The following is an 18,536-nucleotide window of genomic DNA, read 5'->3' as shown; positions in this document are numbered from 1 at the left end:
GATCTTTGCTGAGGCTGTCTTTGTCTTCGAAGCAAAGAATTCTGAGTTGGGTGCGTGCTGTCGTTGCTGTTCTTCTGGATATTTGCAAAAGATCGTCTCTTGAAATCCACGAATGTAGTAAACACAGCTGAGGTTGAAATCTTCATCAGGCAGAAGAGGGTTTGCGGCGGATTTAGATAAGCCCTGTCCTTTTGGACTTCGATGCAATGGTAACAACGTGCATCAGCCAATGGCAGCTGTAGACGCTGCTTAGGCAATACTTGCAGAAGAACGCACCCACAGGTCACTGCCGAATACAGACACTGACGAATCGGAGGCAGATCGTGCATTTCCCCAAAGGAGATAGCAGCTGTCTTACCAAAGCATTCCAAGCCGGCTAAAAGGCTGGGATACCACGCCAAAGTCGTTGGGATTTTGGTATATATGGGGTCGTGTCCAGTCGGACCATGCTCAGAATCGACGGTCTTTCCTGCCCGCACATCATGAGGGGTCTTCTCGCAGCTGTCTAAAGTTGGGCATGTTGTTGGGTGGCCTTACAGGGGCAATCCAGACTCCATTGGAAGCACGCCCAGGACAGGGCGCTCCAACTTCGAGCATTGCCATACGGTGCAGTAGCGGACCAGTGATGGGATGCTTTCGTATCCTTGGCAGGCGCTTTCAACAGCGGTACGGAGACATCTCTGCTGCATTATTTTGTGCAACACCAAATACGAGTGACTCCCAAGTTGAGGATCCCTAGTTAGGCGTTCCGGGCTATGCCCTTTCAGTGACTGGTGAAGTTTAGCGGCTTGCCTTCGGGCTAGCTTAATTAAGGCAGTCACAAATGGTCGCTTCAAGTTCTGTTTCATCTAATGTGCAATCTCTTACCAATGCTGTTGGGTACAGGTCGTACTATCATTGCTTTCTATCGGCTGAGATATTACCAAGATATCTCCTGAAACTGATATCCAGCACCGCTTCTTGTTTCAAGTCAGCGATTAGATTTGAGGCTTCCCTTCCGCCCCGGCTCCGTGTGGGGTTGATCAAGGCCTTCCATTAGGTCACCAGGGAACCTTCCTGACACGAGAACACGCTGATACACTTCCACCACCTTCTCCTTCTGGTGCGACGTCGTTCTTGCATACATTCCGACAGAAGAAGAACACTTCGGAGTTTCTGCGTTCATTGTTTTCACCACACTGAAGCGCTTTTTATGGACTTGGCCAAAGCACGCGATGAGCAACAGGGGTAGGTCACACATCCACGAGGTTTCGACGCGGCAACCTCCGGGAAAGCCTGGCATAAGCATGGGTGCGACCTTTACTCCCACGACATGTGCGCTTCAAAGGAGAATAACGAAAACTCGTTTACCTTTTTGAATTACAACACACCCAATCACAGTGCCTCTCACCGACGTGCAGTCAAGTCGCACATTTCGAGCAAGTACAGAACGACTATTCGACAGCAAGCTCAGCCTCGCTATGCACTCCCGCAGCGGTCACCCGATGGCGCTCTGTCTTCTCCCACCAAGTCTGAAGATGATGAAGCCTCGCTCATCCTGCGGAGGCGACCCAAAAAGTCGCTCGCCTGCTCGCCAGTAGCTCCTGAAGAGCTTAACACGCACTTCCTACCATCACCCATTCAGCAAAGTTTCAGTGGTCTGCGTGTTGATCCATTTGGTGTCTTACCTGGTCCGCAAACTCCATGTGTGGCGAATGCGCTGGACTATTATGTTCAGGTTATTACCCCGCTACACGAGCCTTTGCTGGTGGCTCTCAACGGAGCCAATCCTATGAAATCTTGGGTCTTTCCACTCATTCTCCAGCATAAAACTGCCTTTCATGCAGCCGTTGCTCTGTCCCAAGCATACTTCGAAAAGGCTCAAGCTCCAACTGCCCAATTATCTCAAGAAGTCGGGTATCATCGACGGAAAGCCATCAGCCTACTCCGTGACCAGTTGACGAACCTTAAAGGACCGCCAGATGATGCGGCCTTGTTGACAGTGTTGGCTCTGTCCTCGCTCGATGTTGTCTACAAGGCTGACAGTATGGCAAACCGGAAAGGCTTGGCCTTGATGGTCGCTATGAAGGGTGGACTTGACAGTCTAGGAGATCGGGGGCGAGTCAAGGCTTACCTCATCCAGTTCGACTACTTCTGGATGCTTGAGACTGGCTCGAAGAGCCTCTTTCCATTTTCCAAACGAACGCAGCAGAGAAAATACCCTCATCATCCATTCAGCCATGATACGCTAGAACTCATCAGAACGTTGCCTACCGGTTTCGCAGCAATAGCCTATCAGGGGAGCCTTGGACTCGACGTGTTGGACATATTGTCCAGGGTCAACAGATTTGCTCAGGCCAAGACGACAGAGCTTGATTCATCTTTGGTAAAAGACCAATTTGCCGAAGACGAGCAGCATCCGGATATATTTGACGCATGTTCTTGTCTTCATGCTTCAGCCACGGAGCACAGCTTGGAGAAACATTTGTGCCTTGCGATCATCCTTCTCTGTTTCGACATCCACAGCCAACCAGGGTCATCTTCGAAGCTTACGCCGTATCGCGGTTCTAGGCAGGAACTTACAAGGTCCCTGCCTCTAACCCCTCTACTCGGCTCTGACGAACGAGCCTGTCTAATATGGATCTGGATGATCGTGATTGGATCATGGAAAATGAGCCACGACACGAATGATCAGAGCTTCTTTCTTTGTTGCACCTTTTTCGAAAGGTTTGAGGAAGTGAAACAGTGGGACTATGTCGCGGGAGTCATGCGGCAGTTCTTGTGGTACGAGCCATTGTATCATGGGTGGCGGACAAGCTGGCGAGAAGCACTGGACGACTATGACAGAGCATTACGATGGAGAAGCAGTCAGGTAACCGACGCTTCATTGAGAGACTATGGACATTTTCGCCCGTTCGAGTCACGTAGCTTCAAACACTACAGTCGGGAGTCGACACCTGCATCAATGAGCTCGAAAGGAACACATGAGAGTCTGTCTGCGGTTCATTATCTACCGACCAGGACTCGATCGATAGATCGGGATGCTGACAGCATTTCCACCCTCAGTGCAGGTGGACCAAATGTTGTCCTTCCATCAATGTTCACCTTGGATAAATATCTTGACCAAATTCAGGACCAGAAACCCGATGGGACTTAGTCACGCGATTACACCAAGCAGCAGAATCGTCAGCTGCCCTGTATCTGAGACGGCCTGGATTGACAGACATCGAGCCTGTTTCCAGCAAAACCGGCACCGTCTGACAGGGAGTCCCACGACGATACAAGTACGTGTCCAGCAAGTTCGCGACAGCGATTGCCTTGACTTCGAGCTGATACGAATGGACGGTGGAGCTGATGCGCTTCCTCTTGCCAAAGCTTAATGCTATATCGTTGTGTGTAAAGGGCTCCAGGACGACAAGAAGGGAAAGTGTCCATTTGAAACTGAAGGGCGACAACGGTCAGACGGTGCCACTTTTTCTGGAAACAGGCTCGACATTTTCCGAAACGTGATCTGACGGTCAATCGGTAGACCGGACGATCGCGGCATCAACACCGGACCCTTCCTTAAATCATCCACTAGGCCCACGAACTGCAGCATTGGAATACGCCTCATCCCAAGCAGCCCAATCAAACACGTCAAAGTCGAAGTCCACAGGCAAGAGCTGGTTTGCATCAAATGCGGACTCTTGCACAGCTGAGTCTGTCGCCAACGTGGTCTCTGGTTGGGGAAGATTGAAGTTCTGACACAGTTCTACAATCCATGGCGGTCGCTCATACGGCTCGTCGACGTCCATCTGGTGTTGTCTGATGAAAGTATCGTGTCTCTGCCAGGCTGCGAGAGTGATACGTGCGACCGTAGCCACCTCTGCACGGCGGGATGCAGTTGACAATTCTGGATGGATAGTATAGATTCGATGAATCAAGGACCATAGATCTTTGACTTGGTCGTTGTCGAAGCGGTGGTGCGCCTCAAGGATAACATACACGACTATGATTTTGTTAGTTGTCCTCATCGTCTCTATCGTCTGTGTGCAGGAGCAGGAGCTGGACACTACCACTTACACGAAGGCCACTGGAAGTAGTTCTCGTTGTGCCACTGAAATCCTTTTAGCGACTCAGTCGTTTGACTCATAAGGTAGTAATCCAAGCCTTTTGTGCAGATATTGAGGAAGTCGTCGCGCTCCTGCAGTGTCATTTCCAAAATCTTCGCGCTGACGAGCCTTGGCTGCCGTGCTGTCCTGCGAGTTGCAAGAAGAAATTGTCGAACTCCGATCTGAATGTAGACATGTAGTGGATTCAGCAACTCGCAATACTGGAGGAATTTGGCACCCAATGCGCTTTCAATGGCATCGATTTTGGCGTCCTTCTCACTCAGCGAAACCTGAGGCGAGAGCAACCACGACAAGCTTTCGGGAACGCCGCCCGGCTGTCGCATGTTCTCACGCTGCATATGCAGAATGCTATATCTCCAGAGGCAGTGCGACATGCTTGTGAGTCTGGACCGCTCAGCGGGCAAGCTTCGTAGATTAGGACTGTGTAGGTCGTCGTCCTCCAGGTTTGCCGGTGGCTTGGTATCCCAGCTAGCATATAGTGTCATGGAGAGGCTTCCAACAAGTCGTGCGATGGCGATCTCCATATATTGCAGCTGCCACCAAATGCGACGACGCTCTTCGCTGCGCGCTACGCCCAGCTCGAACATGTCACCATCGCGATGTAAGCCCATACGTTCGGCGATGCGGACGGCTACGCCCATCAGGGAGTAAATTGCAGCAGGGCGTGTTCGATCGCGCATTGCTGACTATGGCAAGACGGTCAGTTTCGCTATGCTGCCACAGGCCAATGTTGGTGGCATACCATGTATAATATGAAGGCTTGCAGGGTGCGGATGTCGCTCGTCGTAGCGAACTCTGCGACGAGCAGTGCATCTTCCACACTTTCTTGAGATTGTGATAGAAGGTACTGTTTGTTATCTGAAAGCAAGTTGGCACATTCTTCGTCAGGGATACTCAATGTGGCAATAAATATGATTGCAAAGACAAGAGCTTGCTCCCCTTTCGACAGGCTGGAGGCATCTTCGCGAGATTTCTGTACGACCCGTTCGATCTCCCAGTCGAAGAATATCTTGGTTAGAGGATGAACGTTCTTTAGGTAGCTACTCCACAGTATGGTCATCTGGCTGGGAGAGGGAAGTCTTGCATGGAGGGAGCCGCTATCGGCTGTGATGTTGCCCGGATCCAGTATCGTAGGGAAGCAAGACGGAAGGGGCGATGTGGACGGTTGGTCCTTCTTCGTTAATGCATCTTCTTCTGGGTGATCTGTGCCGCTCCAGCTGTACCACATCGGTCTGCATGATTTAGTCAGAAGTTACGACACAACGTAGGAAGCAAGCCTGTTTCCAGAAAAAGTGGCACCCTCTGACCGTTGTCGCTCTCCAGTTCAACTAGATACCTTTCCTTCTTGTCGTCCTAGAGCCCTCTAGGCACAACGATATAGGATTGATCTTTAGCAGAAGGAAGCCCATCAGCTCTATCATCCATTCGTACTAGCTTATGGTCAAGGCACTCGCTGTTGCGAAGTTGCTTGACCATGGACTTATATCATCGTGGTACTCCCTGTCAGACGGTGCCACCTTTTTTCTTTGGAAACAGGCTTGGTAAGTCTCAGGATTGCACATACGTCTCAATGTAGGTGACCTCCTCATCATGAGTTACAAGGCTGGATATCTGGCCCGTTCGTGCATTCGTCGGCCCAGAAATGGAACCAAGACGGCCGCCTGAACTAACAGACTCATTCCTGCGGATCTGTTCTGCTGTGTTCTCTGCTTTTCGTGTCCCAGTATTATCCGGCTGATCGGCCTGATTCGGGTCCCCTCCAAGGCTGCGAATATAACGCTCAAGGTCCTCGATTCGTCTAGCATGCTCCTGCACTCCACCGGGCACAGGATACACGCAATTGTCGTGTTTCCGTCGCTTGCAATGGCAGCATGGAAAAAGTCTATCGCATTTTACTTTTCTCCGTGAGCACGGCGCGCAGCTCACGGGTTGCTTGCCTAGGGGCATATCGAGGTCATTGGCGCCAGGCCCGTCTCACTGATCTTGGAGCCACCTTCAGCACCATTGTGGTCGATCAGCAATACCAACGGGTCATGTCCTCCAGGTATTTGGATGTTGATATGGTGACGTCAAGACAGAATGTCGGTAAGGCCCGAGGTTCGGCGAGGCTGTTTACAGAAAAATTGGCACCGTCTGACATAGCGCATATCGAAGACACAAGTCCGCAGCCAAGCTGGTTCACAACAGCGGAAACCCCGACGGCAAGACACAAGCACCGTACGGTAGAGTTGATGACCTCCCACAGATCAAGGGCCAGCGCTGTATCGTTGTGTGTGAAGGAGTCCGGAATAATAACAAGCATGGCATTCGTGGCATTCACCTGAAACTGATGAGCTACATCGGTCAGACTGTGCCACCTTTTCTGGAAAGGACTGTTGGCTCGTCGGTACCGAACCCGAGATTCAACACCCCAGTTTCGACCTCGTCACCAGTCACTCATTCACCCTGCATCAGAACCGAATACTTCCATGCTGAACTAGTATATATACACAGGTCCTCACTCGATTCATGGTAAGTCGCGTGTCTGCCTTGGCTCTCAGTAGCGCAGCCATATTATCATCATGGTGTGGTCAAAGACTAAACCCTCACCTAGTGCAGAAGAACCACAACCAGAAAGCAAAGATGAAATCCAAAACCTGGAGCAAGGACCTACACATGAGTGCAATGAAGTGCAGTATCCTGGGCGAAAGGTTGCACTTCCTGTTGTCTTGTCAGTGTGCCTAGCGGTCTTCCTTACTGCACTTGTAAGTCCACCATGCAACTCTGCACTGCGACCAACCCTTAACATATGATATATGCAGGACCGAACCATTATCGGCACTGCCGTCCCAACAATCTCGAACCATTTTCATTCCTTCGCGGACATATCTTGGTATGAATCCGCATATCTGCTTACCTTCGCTGCGCTTCAACTGCCGATGGGCAAGGTCTATGTGCGATACCCTGTCCCCGAATGTTCATTCGACAACGCTAATCATGATGACTACAGACCTTCTTCCCTTCCAAATGGACGTTCATCACCATTGTCATAATCTTCGAGATCGGTTCAATTATTTGCGCTGCAGCTCCAAACTCGACCGCTTTGATAGTTGGACGTGCCATCGCTGGCATTGGCAGCGCAGGTACCAACACGGGCGCGCAGGTAATCTTTGCTGACCTCTTCCCTCTCGAGAAGCGCCCCAAGTACCAAGGCTTCCTAGGCGCGACTTTTGGCCTTGCTTCGATCGCTGGGCCTCTCCTCGGAGGTGTCTTCACGACAAAGGTCTCTTGGCGCTGGTGTTTCTGGATCAATGTGCCGATTGGCGGCGTTGCACTGGCCGTGTTAGTGCTCCTCTTGCCAGCAAAAGCAGCTCCTCAAAGCTTCACAGGGAAGTCATTTCTGCAGCGAGTGCGACAGTTCGACCCAGTTGGGACTGCATTGCTGCTGCCTGGCTTGATATTGTTGCTCTTGGCCCTGCAGTGGAGTGGTAACCAGTATTCCTGGGGAAGTACACGAGTTGTGGTGACTCTTGTCTTGGGTATCGTGCTGCTCCTGGCATTTGGTGTCTCCCAAAGATGGGCTGGGGAAAATGGAGCAGTGCCACCTAGGATCTTGCGCCAACGCAGCATTATCGCTGGAGCAGCGGTATCCCTTGGATACGGATCAACGCTGGTCATAGTGACCTTTTACTTACCAATCTGGTATCAAGCGATCAAGGGACTATCAGCTGTCGACGCCGGTATACGGATGATTGGGTATTTTCTCACCACTGTCTTTGCCGTCATCGGATCCGGCGTCATCGTCTCCAAAACAGGATATTATACTCCATGGTTGATAGGAGGCACTGCTCTTTTGATCGTGGGCAACGGTCTCCTCACAACCTTTCGAGTCAACACAAGCACAGGCGAATCCATTGGCTACCAGGTATCCTTTTGTCACATCGCCCCATCAGACATGCTGAAGACTAACGCTGGACTAGATTGTCATCGGCACAGGCATGGGTTTCAGCTTAGCACAGTGTTACAACGCAGCCCAGACCGTCCTCTCTCGTGAAGACATCCCGATTGGCATCACAATCCTGAGTTTTTGCAATTTCGTTGGTGGCACTATTTTCGTTAGTGTCTGTCAAGGAATATTGTCGAGCACGTTGAGAACACGGCTTCGTGAGAGCATTCCTGGACTTGACGTGTCGTCGATAACGAGCTCCGGCGCATCGGACTTGTCGTCACTCGTTTCCACAGACCAGCTTCCACTGCTTCTGGAAGCATACAACAAAGGTATCAACAACGTCTTCTACTGTGCGCTGGGACTGTCATGTCTGGCCTTCGCAGCGTCATGGTTCGTGGAATGGAAGAGCGTCAAAAAGGAGCCTGGTGTCACAGAAGACTGACGAGGCGTTATCTCAGAAATCGAGGAAGGTCCGAAATCTTTCAGAATAGAAGTGTAAACAAAGCTTGCAGTCACACCACGCAAGTTTAATGTTGAGAAAAGTGGGACGGAGATCTTCCGGGTCCGGGAGAGCACACCATGTCAACTTTATGCGTGCACAGGTCTCGTGCGGGCGCAACATCTCTCACCAAAAGTCAGAACCTTTTGCCTCCTTATGCGGTACGCGTGTATGATCTCAAGATGATGAGAACATGCCCACAGTGGCGGCAAACATTGGCTCGGTGTTGAATGATCTCTTTAACTCCGTATCGAAGATCAGCCATCCAGCTGCGCAAGGTTTGGAAATCTGCACAATTCCGTATTCCAATGTACACTCGATATGCCAAGAAAAACAAATGCATGGGCTATGACTCGATTCGATGCCTTCGACAAACATCTTCGCATGGAAGTTGAGCCTTCTTCCGTGCGACCGTGGCGACGGCTTGAAAAATCGACATGCTTGACTGAGAACTCACTTGAAGTACCTCAAGGTCTCCGAGTTTATACTTGATCATTCCCCTCAACCTGGCTTCCTAACTTCACATAGCTGCAACTCTCATATGATAGTCCATCATGGAGAACGAAGTTGACGATCAACACCGAACTGCTTCGCCCGAGGGTTCTGAAGAGACACCTTCTAACGAGCAAGCGTCAATCTTCTCTGGACTCTACCGGAAAGCCACAGTCGATCGACTCCACGAGAGTGAGGGAGCCCTTGACCCAGCGAACAAGCATTTTGACCCTTGGAGATATGGACGCAAGTTACTGAACTCCATGGATGCACAAGGGATAGCACTCCCTCGAATCGGCGTCACGTTTCAAGATCTCTCCGCGTCCGGTTCAGGCGCGGCCCTTCAGTATCAGCAGGACGTCCTTTCGATATTCACCGCTGTGCCAAATGTGACGAGGTTACTGAGGCGAGGCAGCGCTGGCCCTAAGAAGACCATCATTAGTGGGTTCAATGGTCAACTTGTGAGTGGCGAACTCCTGCTAGTCCTTGGACGTCCTGGAAGCGGCTGCTCCACATTTCTCAAGACACTTTGTGGAAGCACCAATGGTCTATCCATCAGCCCTGACAGTAAGATCGACTTTAGTGGTATTAGCAAATCGCAAATGGCCAAGGAATACAGAGGTTTTGTCACATACAACTCGGAGGTTGACCAGCATTTCCCGCATCTGACAGTCGGCCAAACCTTCGAATTCGCAGCAGCGTCCAGAGCACCACATCTCCGCATCGGCGATGTTAGCCGACAGGAATACATCGAAACTAGTGTCCAGATTACAATGGCATTATTTGGCCTCTCGCACACATATGATACGAAGGTGGGAAGTGACTTTGTGCGTGGAGTAAGTGGTGGAGAACGCAAGAGAGTCAGGTATGTCAATTCCTTCGGCCCATAACACGTTACGAGCGTATCTTTGAACTAAGTCTTGTTTAGTATTGGTGAGATGGCTCTTTCCAGAGCACGTGTGGGAGCCTGGGACAACAGTACACGCGGACTGGATTCTGCAACAGCACTGTCATTTGTGAAAGCACTCCGACTATTTGCTGATCTGGGAGGTGCTTGCCATCTTGTTGCAGCATACCAAGCGTCACAAGCCATGTACGAAACATTCGACAAAGTCATCGTTCTATACTCGGGCCGACAAGTATTCTTTGGGAGCTGCAAGCGTGCTCTGAAATACTTCGAGGAGATGGGGTGGCAGAAACCTACACGCCAGGCCATCCCAGACTTTCTAACCGCAGTGACAAATCCGGCAGAACGAATTGCTCGCGAAGGGATGACCGAGAAGGTCCCCAGGACGGCCGATGACTTTGAACAGTATTGGAAGCGAAGTGCCGACTTTGCAGCTTTGCGAAGTCAGCTTTTGACCCCGAAAGAATCGAACAGCGAGGCAAAGCTTCTTCAGACGACCAAAAACAAACAGCAGGCAAAGCATGTGCGGCCAAAAAGCCCTTTCATTATTTCAGTGCCTATGCAGATCCGACTGTGCATCAAACGCGCATACCAAAGGCTCTGGAACGAAAAGAGCTCTACCATCTCCACGGTCGCCTCGCAGGTCATTCTATCACTCATTATCGGTTCTATCTTCTACGGAACTCCTGCTGCATCAGCCGGCTTTTTCCAGAAAGGAGCAGTACTTTTCTTTGCGATTCTGATGAATGCGTTGATCTCTATCAATGAGATCACTCTGCTCTACAGTCAACGGCCTATTGTCGAGAAGCAGGCGTCCTACGCGTTTGTGCATCCCTTCGCAGAAGCTTTCGCAACAATGATCAGTGATCTACCGATCAAAATGGTCCGGTGCTCGGTATTTTCGATTATCCTATATTTCATGGTGAATCTGCGCCGCGAACCGTCTCAATTCTTCATCTTCTATCTTTTTCTCATCATTGGCATTTTGACAATGTCGAGTATCTTCAGAACCCTGGCAGCGGCAACCAAAACCATTGGGCAAGCAATGGCATTTGCAGGTGTGCTGGTCATTATGATTGTTGTCTACGCTGGCTTCACACTACCTCAGCCCTATATGCACCCATGGTTTGCCTGGATCAGATGGCTGAACCCGATATTCTACGTGTTTGAGTCACTCATTTCCAACGAATTCCATGGCCGGCATTTTGAATGCTCAGAGTACATTCCGAACTATGCTGTCTTGACTGGCGACTCATTCATCTGCTCCGTACTTGGAGCGAAAGTGGGCGAACGATTCGTTTCAGGCGACAGTTTCATTCAAGAGAACTATAATTACCGTTACAGTCACACTTGGCGAAACTTTGGAATAGTTCTGGTCTTCTGGATCCTCTTCACATTCACCTACCTCTTTTTCTCAGAGTACAATTCTGGTATCACTTCAAAAGCAGACTTCCTAGTCTTTCGCAGAGGTCATGCTCCGGACTACATCAAGGAGGAATTATCAGCAACTTCAGATGAAGAGAAGACATCTACAAAGATCAACGATGCTTCTCACGGACTCCAGATCACGAAGTCGGTCAATCATTTACCCGAACAACGAGACATTTTGACTTGGAAGAACCTTTGCTATGAAGTTCCGACAAAAGAGGGCACTCGCCGCCTGCTTGATAATGTGGCAGGGTGGGTCAAGCCTGGAACGCTTACTGCACTTATGGTATGCCACAGTCCCTCTACCCACCTCGATATGAACCATACTTACATACCACTCATAGGGTGTTTCTGGAGCAGGAAAGACAACCTTACTCGACGTAATCGCAGATCGAGCATCAGTCGGCATTGTGACCGGCGATATATTCGTTAGTGGTAAGCCCAGAGCTGCAGACTTTCAGCGACAGACTGGGTACGTCCAGCAACAGGATCTCCATTTGGCCACAACTACAGTTCGCGAAGCACTACAATTTTCTGCGATGTTAAGACAGCCTAAAACCGTCTCTCGAGAAGAGAAGAATGCCTACGTCGAGGAAGTTGTCAAGATGCTAGGGATGGATGATTTCGCAGAGGCGGTCATCGGTCAGCCAGGACAAGGGCTCAACGTGGAGCAAAGGAAACTACTCAGCATCGGTGTTGAACTGGCGGCTAAACCAGCACTGTTATTGTTCCTGGACGAGCCAACCAGTGGTCTAGATTCGCAAAGTTCATGGGCCATCTGCAAGTTCCTCCGAACACTCGCGGATCATGGTCAAGCAATCCTTTGCACTATCCATCAACCGAGCGCCTTGCTATTTCAGGAGTTCGATCGACTCCTTCTACTCGACAAAGGTGGAAAGACAGCATACTTTGGCGACATTGGAAAACAATCTCGGACGCTCATAAGTTACTTTGAGCGCAACGGTGCTCGGCATTGTGATCTGAGTGAAAATGTAAGTACCCATGCGAGCCTTATCGATGATGACGCTAACCAAGGTCGACGCACAGCCTGCTGAATACATGCTTGAAGTTCTTGGGAAACGACAAACGAATGACGGTGCCGGGATAGATTGGCCTACAGTCTGGAACGGCAGTGCAGAAGCTGAAGCAGTCAGAGAAGAGCTTTCCAGCATCTGCGAGCGCCTTCGGTCGGAGCCGAGCAGGACTGGTGGAGGAGAACACACCGAGTTTGCCATGCCTCTCATCACTCAGATCAAAGAAGTGACATACCGAGCGTTTCAGCAAAACTACCGGTCGCCCGAGTACATCTACTCACGGTTCCTGCTAGGCATTGTTTCGGCCCTCTTCATCGGCTTTTCCTTCTGGATGCCCGACAGCTCAACACAAGGCTTCCAAAACGTGCTGTTTGCTCTCTTCCTTTTGTGTTCTATCATGAACACGTTGGTCAATCAGTGAGTCTGCTTGTCCTTTCGCATTGAAGTTCTTTCTTCTTGACGGGTACTAACTATCCCAGACTTATGCCAAAATTCATCGCTCAACGAGACTTGTATGAAGTTCGTGAACAACCTTCCAAGACCTATTCCTGGAAAGCCTTCATCCTTGCACAGATCTTCTGCGAAATACCCTGGCAAGTTCTTCTCGGCATTTTGGCCTGGATGTCGTTCTACTGGTCTGTACTTGGAGCACACCAATCAGGCGAGCGACGTGGTCTCATCTTACTCTTCTTGATTCAATTCTACCTATTTGCCGCGAGCTTCGCGCATCTCGTCATCTCCGCCATGCCGGACGCCGCGACCGGAGGCATGATCGCGACCTTATGTTTCGGTCTGACCCTCATCTTCAACGGTGTCATGCAGCCGCCCAAGGCGCTACCTGGATTCTGGATCTTCATGTACTATATCTCGCCACTCACATACTACATTCAAGGCCTTGCCGCGACGGCCTTGCACGGACGCCCTGTTACCTGCTCGGACGCTGAACTCAGTGTTTTTAACCCGCCTTCGGGCCAGACTTGTGGTCAATATCTGGAGAAGTACCTCGCGTATGCTCCTGGGCAGTTGTACAACTCAGACGCAACGTCAGGCTGTCAGTATTGCTCCATATCGTCTGCAGATCAATATCTCGCTGCAAGGGAGATTGAGTGGTCGAACAGGTGGAGAAACTATGGTATCTTCTGGGCGTACTTTTTGTTCAACATTTGTGGTGCTGTGTTGTTGTATTACCTTTGCAGGGTGAAGAAGTGGAGACAGAAAAAGTTTGCAAAACAGCAGAAGAAGGCTTGAGTCTGGAATTGGATCGGGCACCAGAAAATCACTTCGTGAGTCCTCTTGCCAGTACGCGAAGCTGCACATATGAGGTATTGCACAAAGGTTGGCTTTCGAAAGATGCGTTTGAAGATGTGGTGGGTGAGAGGAATACATACCATAAATTGCAATGCGAATGAGTAGGCCAACCGACCAACAGTCGAGCCGAGCTGAGCTTAGCATACGTTGTAGACTCCACATGATAATGGTCGGATAGTCCATTTGCACCTCTTCCCTGGTATGTTTCCCACAAAAGACTGGTCTCTGTACGGCGAGCAGACTGCTGTTGCATCAACGCATATTGGTCTGAGATAACAACGTCGAACACAAGGCGAGAGGGTTGTCGCTAGACATCTCCTGTATCGTCAGTTGGTGCTGGGAAGGTTTGCCGAGGCGTGGTTATACGGTACTCCAAATCGACCAAGGTACAACTCATAGGGTGAAGTGTTGCGCTTAGTGGCTTTTGAATCCGTGACAACCTCAACGGCCTAGACCGAGTCTCTTTTTTGCCTTTGTCGGGACTTCTCATCGAAATCAGCTAATCATACCAGCCACTCGGCAATGTGGGAGGCACTATGGAGGCAGTCAGCATCGCCCCGGTTGAGAAGGTGATTTCTTCATGCAGCGAGTGCAGACGCAGAAAGGCAAAATGTGATCGAGGAAATCCCTGCACCAATTGCGAAAAGTCTGGACGTGTTTGCTCGTTCGAAAAGGTCTCCCGAACTCCGCTCACGCGCAAGCATCTAGACCACGTCGAGAAGGAGCTCCAAAGGGCGAAGAGTCTTCTGCGACAATATGAGCGTCAGAACAACAATTCCGTATCGGAAGATCAGAGTCAGATCCTCAATGTTTCGGAAGTCCAACCTGCCAATGTCTCTCAAGTGGGTGATATCGTCCACCCACCTGAAGGGTCTCAACCGGCTATTTCAGCCATGGAGTCCTCCGATAGCACAATCTATCAGCCTACGAGCAGCGCTACCCTAGGCGTTAACGACAGCAGGAACGTTGCTCCCCGCGCGAGTCATGCTAACGGTAACGGTAACAGTACCCGGCCAGGGAGTCCGACATTCTCTTTCGAACCCTCGCCAGTCACCGGAGACTTCGACTGGGATGAGCGTGTTCAAAAAGTCAATCAAGCACATTTCATTGACGGCATGGCGAGTTTGCCAGAAAGGTCGACCAGGGGTTACATGGGCGTTGCTTCTGGAGCCGCCTTACTAAGGCTCACTGATGGCCATGATGAAACGGACATGCATTTGGAGAACGATCAACAGGGCTACAGCATGCCAAACACTCCGCCGTTGCTACCGGCAATATTCTCCTTGTCTCAACTTGAGCCTTTTATCGATGCTTATTTCCAGACATACCACGTCTCTTATCCCATCGTCCATGAGGCCACTTTCCGAGCGCAATTTATGGAAGTCGTCCCGAGACCCAAAGGCAATGCTTGGCCGGTCTTGTTGCATATCATTGCAGCTTTGGGCTCGTTCGCCGCTTCAGAGACCGCACCCGAAGTTGATGTTGCGCTATTCGAGGCAGCGAAAGCACGGATGTCAATAGACATGTTGGAAACAGGCAATATTGTTCTAGTACAGGCTTTGACGCTCATATCAAACTACGTACAGAAGAGGAACAAGCCAAATTCTGGTTACAACTATCTTGGACTCGCCAAGCGGATGGCAATGGGAATTGGCCTGCACAAGGAATTTCCTGCCTGGCAGTCGAAACCTATGAGACTGGAAATCAGGCGCCGAGTATATTGGTGTCTTTACGTATTCGACGTTGGTGCTACAATCACATTTTCGAGACCCTTAGACTTGCCACAAGAAGGGATTGAGATCCAGTTACCTCTCAATGTCGCAGACAGCGATATTACAGTCAACACCAAGACTTACCCGGCAGAAGCATCGGAGACCACCCTATACACACATGTGAGATGCCAGGCTCGATTCCATCTCGCTACCTCATCCATATATGCGAGGCTCATTTCAAGTCGGTTTCCCACAGCTGAGGAAATGCTACAAGCGGATGACACCCACCTTGCAAGATGGTTACAGGACATACCATCATACTTCCGTGAGGGCGTAACCGTGGCACCCAAGTACCGATTATCCCACTCGACATTGCAATGGAGATGGCGCAACTTCCGCATGTTGATGTATCGTCCATTCTTGATGAGAAAATTCATGACCAAGAGACGTACCACAGCACTTCCCACCTCATCTTCAGATGAACAGGCTATTCAACGATGCCTCGAGTCTGCCGCCGAGTCAATCAATCTGATCACAAACTACTGGCAATATGGGACACAAAACGTCCTTGCTTGTTGGTATGGCTTATATTTCCTATTTCAGGCAACGTTAATACCTGTGGTCTGCCTTCGAAACGAACCACAATCGCCTTTTGCCGCAGACTGGCGCAATCAAATCTCCCAAGCTCTTCAAACGATCTCAAGTATGACACGGTTGAACTCCACGGCAGCACGGTGCCACGAGGTAGTCATGAAACTCTGTGGTGCATACTTGGCCCAAGACATGACTATATGGGAATCGCCCACAAGTGAGAGTCCGTTTACCCAGCTCAATGCATTGAACTCCTTCATGTGGCCAATGGCGGATCCGCAACTCTCCACTGGCTATGATCTCGCATTTCTGGACTCTGTGCCGTTCGACTTCGTGAACCAATTCCCATCGATGTGAACGATAAACTCGCCACTCTATGGTAGAGTGTAAGCGCCATCGATGACCATGTTCGCACCAGTCATATATGACGATGCGTCGCTGGCAAGAAAGACATATGCCTGAGAAGGATTAGGAACCATCGATCCACGGTTTTTCTTGGGCTACTTACCCCCTTCAATTCGTAAGGGTCGCAGAGCCGCGCCGCAGGAATCATGCCGAACCACTTCTTCCTCCACTCTTCGGGATGGACTGACAGCATGTCTGTGGCGATGAAGCCAGGAGAAACACAGTTCACCCGACAGAAGTCCACCCACTCGACCGAAAGACATCTTGCCAATTGAACAAGACCAGCCTTGGACGCGTTATAGGCTGCTTGCTTTTGAGGAACATTGACCAGTATGGCGCTCACGGACGCCGTGAAGATGAGATTGCCGTGTCCTTGTTGTTTGAAGATCCTGCCGGCTGCCTGTGCTGTCCAGAATGCGCCGTCCAGGTTGACGTTCATGATCTCTCTCCATTGCTCCACAGTCACATCCTCGGCAGCATAGTGGTCAGCAATGCCGGCATTAGCGACAACAATATCCAATTTACCAAAGTCTTTGGCTATCTGGATCAATGTGTCTTCGATAGACTTTTGGTCCTTGACCTCGGCTTGATACGTCGCACATTTGACACCATTTGCTTCGGCAATTTCGGCTGCAATCTCGGGTGCGTCTTTTGATGTTCGGTAGATTATGGCGACATGTGCACCAGCTTCAGCGAGACCCCTTGAGACCTCAAGGCCGATGCCTCTGGCACCCCCTGTCACGGCAGCGACTTTTCCTCGCAGTCTGAATGCGCTGAGCACCTTCTGATTATCGGGCTTAGAGAGAACCATTGTCGACTAATATTGCAGTATGGGTTGAGATGGTAATGCAGCCTAGTAGTGATGTTCGAATTTTGGATTTGTATTATATTCTGAGAGAAAGTACAGTACATTACACAGAGTCGTTGGCTTTTGAAGCTAAAGCACTTTTGGCTGCAACGACAGCGCCGCCCCGGAGTCAAAGAACAGCCTCGTGATGAACGGATGAGGTTACCGCAGGGCAATTGATCACTACTAGACACCGCACTCCGTCCAGCCGTGTATGATCAACAGGAGCGGTCGGTGCTTGGTGTCAGGTGCCGTGCGGACCGGAGAACAGTGTGCCGCGTGGCGAAATCTCGGCTCACACCACGATGGGGATGGATTCCACCAACATGTCACATGGCAGCATCCTTGTCCGGATCAGATCTCCATTGATCTGATCATTCCGGTCAAACCTCTCGAAGCCTTTCTCCAGCGTTGGCTCTATGCCAGCAAGAACGTGTCGCTTGGCAACACGTTCTCGAGTCACGTCGCGGTCCACAGTCACCATGATCTTGTAGTCCAGGCACGGACTGAGGTCTCTCCACTTTTCCTCGTCCAACAACAGATAGTTACCGTCCAATATGACTATCGGAGTCTCCGGTGAAATAACGACGTCCGCGTCTTTCGGATCTTTGAGCGCGTGATCGAAAGATGGAGCCAGAAATTGCGGCCTTCGTTCCGCTGGCAATACTGCTGTTTGAGAAAGCGCCGTCACAAACTTGAGGATCGCGTCGACATCGAAAGTCCATGGAGCTCCACGCCTCACATATGCCTCTTCTCGGTTTGGCCAGGAATCCAGCACACTGCGCCTGATGTGAAAGCCGTCCAGTGACACCGCCTGTGCCTTGAGAGTGCTTGAGGCATTGATGTTCCTGACAAGTTGCTCTGCAATGGTTGACTTGCCACATCCTGGAGGTCCAGCAATGCCTACGATGAGTCTGCCTGGTAGTTTTGCATTTGCTGCTCGTTTGATATTGGCGGTGATTTGATAGTAGGTCTTGTCCATTTTTGGATATACACAGGTATCGGTTCCTTGACGTGCCGCATTGCAAGTCCTACTTCTCTTGGACCCTCTTGTAGCCTCGTTCTGAGCCCGGCCGCCCTCTCGCTTCGCAATCGTGGGCCGCGCCATGCTTGTTCAACGTGGAGACTGCCCAGGCCTCCGCATCGATGTCCGACGCCAAACAATGCGCGGGGCAAATCCATCCGGACCACCGTACGCCGCGACAGCATCCAGTGCATCGGGTCACCTTACGGTAAGTGGTGTCCGGCCTGGTCGGCTGACTCGCATACGATTAGCCACAGAATGCCTATGCAC

The 18,536-nt window shown here is 50.6% G+C and overlaps 7 protein-coding genes across 7 annotated transcripts; 4 read left to right on the top strand and 3 right to left on the bottom strand.

Moving 5' to 3' along the window:
• Positions 1 to 1,080: 1,080 nt before the first annotated feature.
• On the top strand, positions 1,081 to 3,300 carry EDD37DRAFT_474536 (uncharacterized protein). Its single transcript, XM_062813148.1, has one exon. It carries the CDS (start codon positions 1,313 to 1,315, stop codon positions 3,134 to 3,136), a length of 1,824 nt encoding a protein of 607 aa, XP_062668336.1. The 5' UTR covers positions 1,081 to 1,312; the 3' UTR covers positions 3,137 to 3,300.
• Positions 3,301 to 3,474: 174 nt separating this feature from the next.
• On the bottom strand, positions 3,475 to 6,435 carry EDD37DRAFT_635103 (uncharacterized protein). Its single transcript, XM_062816890.1, has 4 exons — positions 5,656 to 6,435; positions 4,834 to 5,323; positions 4,042 to 4,777; positions 3,475 to 3,967 (listed from the first exon to the last, which is right to left on the bottom strand). The coding sequence occupies exons 1-4, from the start codon at positions 6,036 to 6,038 to the stop codon at positions 3,549 to 3,551; spliced, it is 2,028 nt and encodes a 675-aa protein (XP_062668335.1). The 5' UTR covers positions 6,039 to 6,435; the 3' UTR covers positions 3,475 to 3,548.
• On the top strand, positions 6,210 to 8,578 carry EDD37DRAFT_474550 (major facilitator superfamily domain-containing protein). Its single transcript, XM_062813149.1, has 5 exons — positions 6,210 to 6,602; positions 6,685 to 6,835; positions 6,893 to 7,024; positions 7,081 to 7,995; positions 8,051 to 8,578. Exons 1-5 carry the CDS (start codon positions 6,421 to 6,423, stop codon positions 8,459 to 8,461), a joined length of 1,791 nt encoding a protein of 596 aa, XP_062668334.1. The 5' UTR covers positions 6,210 to 6,420; the 3' UTR covers positions 8,462 to 8,578.
• A 389-nt stretch (positions 8,579 to 8,967) lies between these two features.
• EDD37DRAFT_474564 (ABC-2 type transporter-domain-containing protein) lies at positions 8,968 to 13,641 on the top strand. Its single transcript, XM_062813150.1, has 5 exons — positions 8,968 to 9,875; positions 9,939 to 11,631; positions 11,690 to 12,337; positions 12,393 to 12,796; positions 12,859 to 13,641. Exons 1-5 carry the CDS (start codon positions 9,073 to 9,075, stop codon positions 13,625 to 13,627), a joined length of 4,317 nt encoding a protein of 1,438 aa, XP_062668333.1. The 5' UTR covers positions 8,968 to 9,072; the 3' UTR covers positions 13,628 to 13,641.
• Positions 13,642 to 14,164: 523 nt separating this feature from the next.
• On the top strand, positions 14,165 to 16,378 carry EDD37DRAFT_474528 (Zn(II)2Cys6 transcription factor). Its single transcript, XM_062813147.1, has one exon. The coding sequence runs from the start codon at positions 14,224 to 14,226 to the stop codon at positions 16,345 to 16,347; it is 2,124 nt and encodes a 707-aa protein (XP_062668332.1). The 5' UTR covers positions 14,165 to 14,223; the 3' UTR covers positions 16,348 to 16,378.
• Positions 16,356 to 17,371, bottom strand: EDD37DRAFT_474525 (oxidoreductase). The gene is made up of 2 exons (XM_062813146.1): positions 16,499 to 17,371; positions 16,356 to 16,448 (listed from the first exon to the last, which is right to left on the bottom strand). The coding sequence occupies exons 1-2, from the start codon at positions 17,204 to 17,206 to the stop codon at positions 16,365 to 16,367; spliced, it is 792 nt and encodes a 263-aa protein (XP_062668331.1). The 5' UTR covers positions 17,207 to 17,371; the 3' UTR covers positions 16,356 to 16,364.
• EDD37DRAFT_474524 (L-iditol 2-dehydrogenase) lies at positions 17,372 to 18,441 on the bottom strand. Its single transcript, XM_062813145.1, has one exon. The coding sequence runs from the start codon at positions 18,348 to 18,350 to the stop codon at positions 17,538 to 17,540; it is 813 nt and encodes a 270-aa protein (XP_062668330.1). The 5' UTR covers positions 18,351 to 18,441; the 3' UTR covers positions 17,372 to 17,537.
• Between the last annotated feature and the right edge of the window lie 95 nt (positions 18,442 to 18,536).

The sequence above is a fragment of the Exophiala viscosa genome (genome assembly GCF_022695815.1).
Source record: "Exophiala viscosa unplaced genomic scaffold EDD37scaffold_8, whole genome shotgun sequence".
NCBI lineage: Eukaryota > Fungi > Ascomycota > Eurotiomycetes > Chaetothyriales > Herpotrichiellaceae > Exophiala > Exophiala viscosa.
Note: the sequence above shows the minus strand (reverse complement) of the source record. Positions and strands in the feature narration are given on the sequence as shown.

What these genes read in the sequence shown, in the direction of transcription:
- EDD37DRAFT_635103 (XM_062816890.1), bottom strand. Translation starts at nt 6,038, where the DNA reads ATGCCCCTAGGCAAGCAACCCGTGAGCTGCGCGCCGTGCTCACGGAGA. An exon ending in AAGCCTTCATATTATACATG is followed by an intron (nt 4,778 to 4,833) that starts GTATGCCACCAA and finishes GTCTTGCCATAG; the next exon opens with TCAGCAATGCGCGATCGAAC. An exon ending in CTACTTCCAGTGGCCTTCGT is followed by an intron (nt 3,968 to 4,041) that starts GTAAGTGGTAGT and finishes ACAAAATCATAG; the next exon opens with TCGTGTATGTTATCCTTGAG.
- EDD37DRAFT_474528 (XM_062813147.1), top strand. Translation starts at nt 14,224, where the DNA reads ATGGAGGCAGTCAGCATCGCCCCGGTTGAGAAGGTGATTTCTTCATGC.
- EDD37DRAFT_474550 (XM_062813149.1), top strand. Translation starts at nt 6,421, where the DNA reads ATGAGCTACATCGGTCAGACTGTGCCACCTTTTCTGGAAAGGACTGTT. An exon ending in AGGTCCTCACTCGATTCATG is followed by an intron (nt 6,603 to 6,684) that starts GTAAGTCGCGTG and finishes ACCCTCACCTAG; the next exon opens with TGCAGAAGAACCACAACCAG. An exon ending in TGCCGATGGGCAAGGTCTAT is followed by an intron (nt 7,025 to 7,080) that starts GTGCGATACCCT and finishes TGATGACTACAG; the next exon opens with ACCTTCTTCCCTTCCAAATG.
- EDD37DRAFT_474524 (XM_062813145.1), bottom strand. Translation starts at nt 18,350, where the DNA reads ATGGCGCGGCCCACGATTGCGAAGCGAGAGGGCGGCCGGGCTCAGAAC.
- EDD37DRAFT_474525 (XM_062813146.1), bottom strand. Translation starts at nt 17,206, where the DNA reads ATGGTTCTCTCTAAGCCCGATAATCAGAAGGTGCTCAGCGCATTCAGA. An exon ending in ACCCTTACGAATTGAAGGGG is followed by an intron (nt 16,449 to 16,498) that starts GTAAGTAGCCCA and finishes AATCCTTCTCAG; the next exon opens with GCATATGTCTTTCTTGCCAG.
- EDD37DRAFT_474536 (XM_062813148.1), top strand. Translation starts at nt 1,313, where the DNA reads ATGTGCGCTTCAAAGGAGAATAACGAAAACTCGTTTACCTTTTTGAAT.
- EDD37DRAFT_474564 (XM_062813150.1), top strand. Translation starts at nt 9,073, where the DNA reads ATGGAGAACGAAGTTGACGATCAACACCGAACTGCTTCGCCCGAGGGT. An exon ending in GAACGCTTACTGCACTTATG is followed by an intron (nt 11,632 to 11,689) that starts GTATGCCACAGT and finishes TACCACTCATAG; the next exon opens with GGTGTTTCTGGAGCAGGAAA. An exon ending in ATGAACACGTTGGTCAATCA is followed by an intron (nt 12,797 to 12,858) that starts GTGAGTCTGCTT and finishes TAACTATCCCAG; the next exon opens with ACTTATGCCAAAATTCATCG.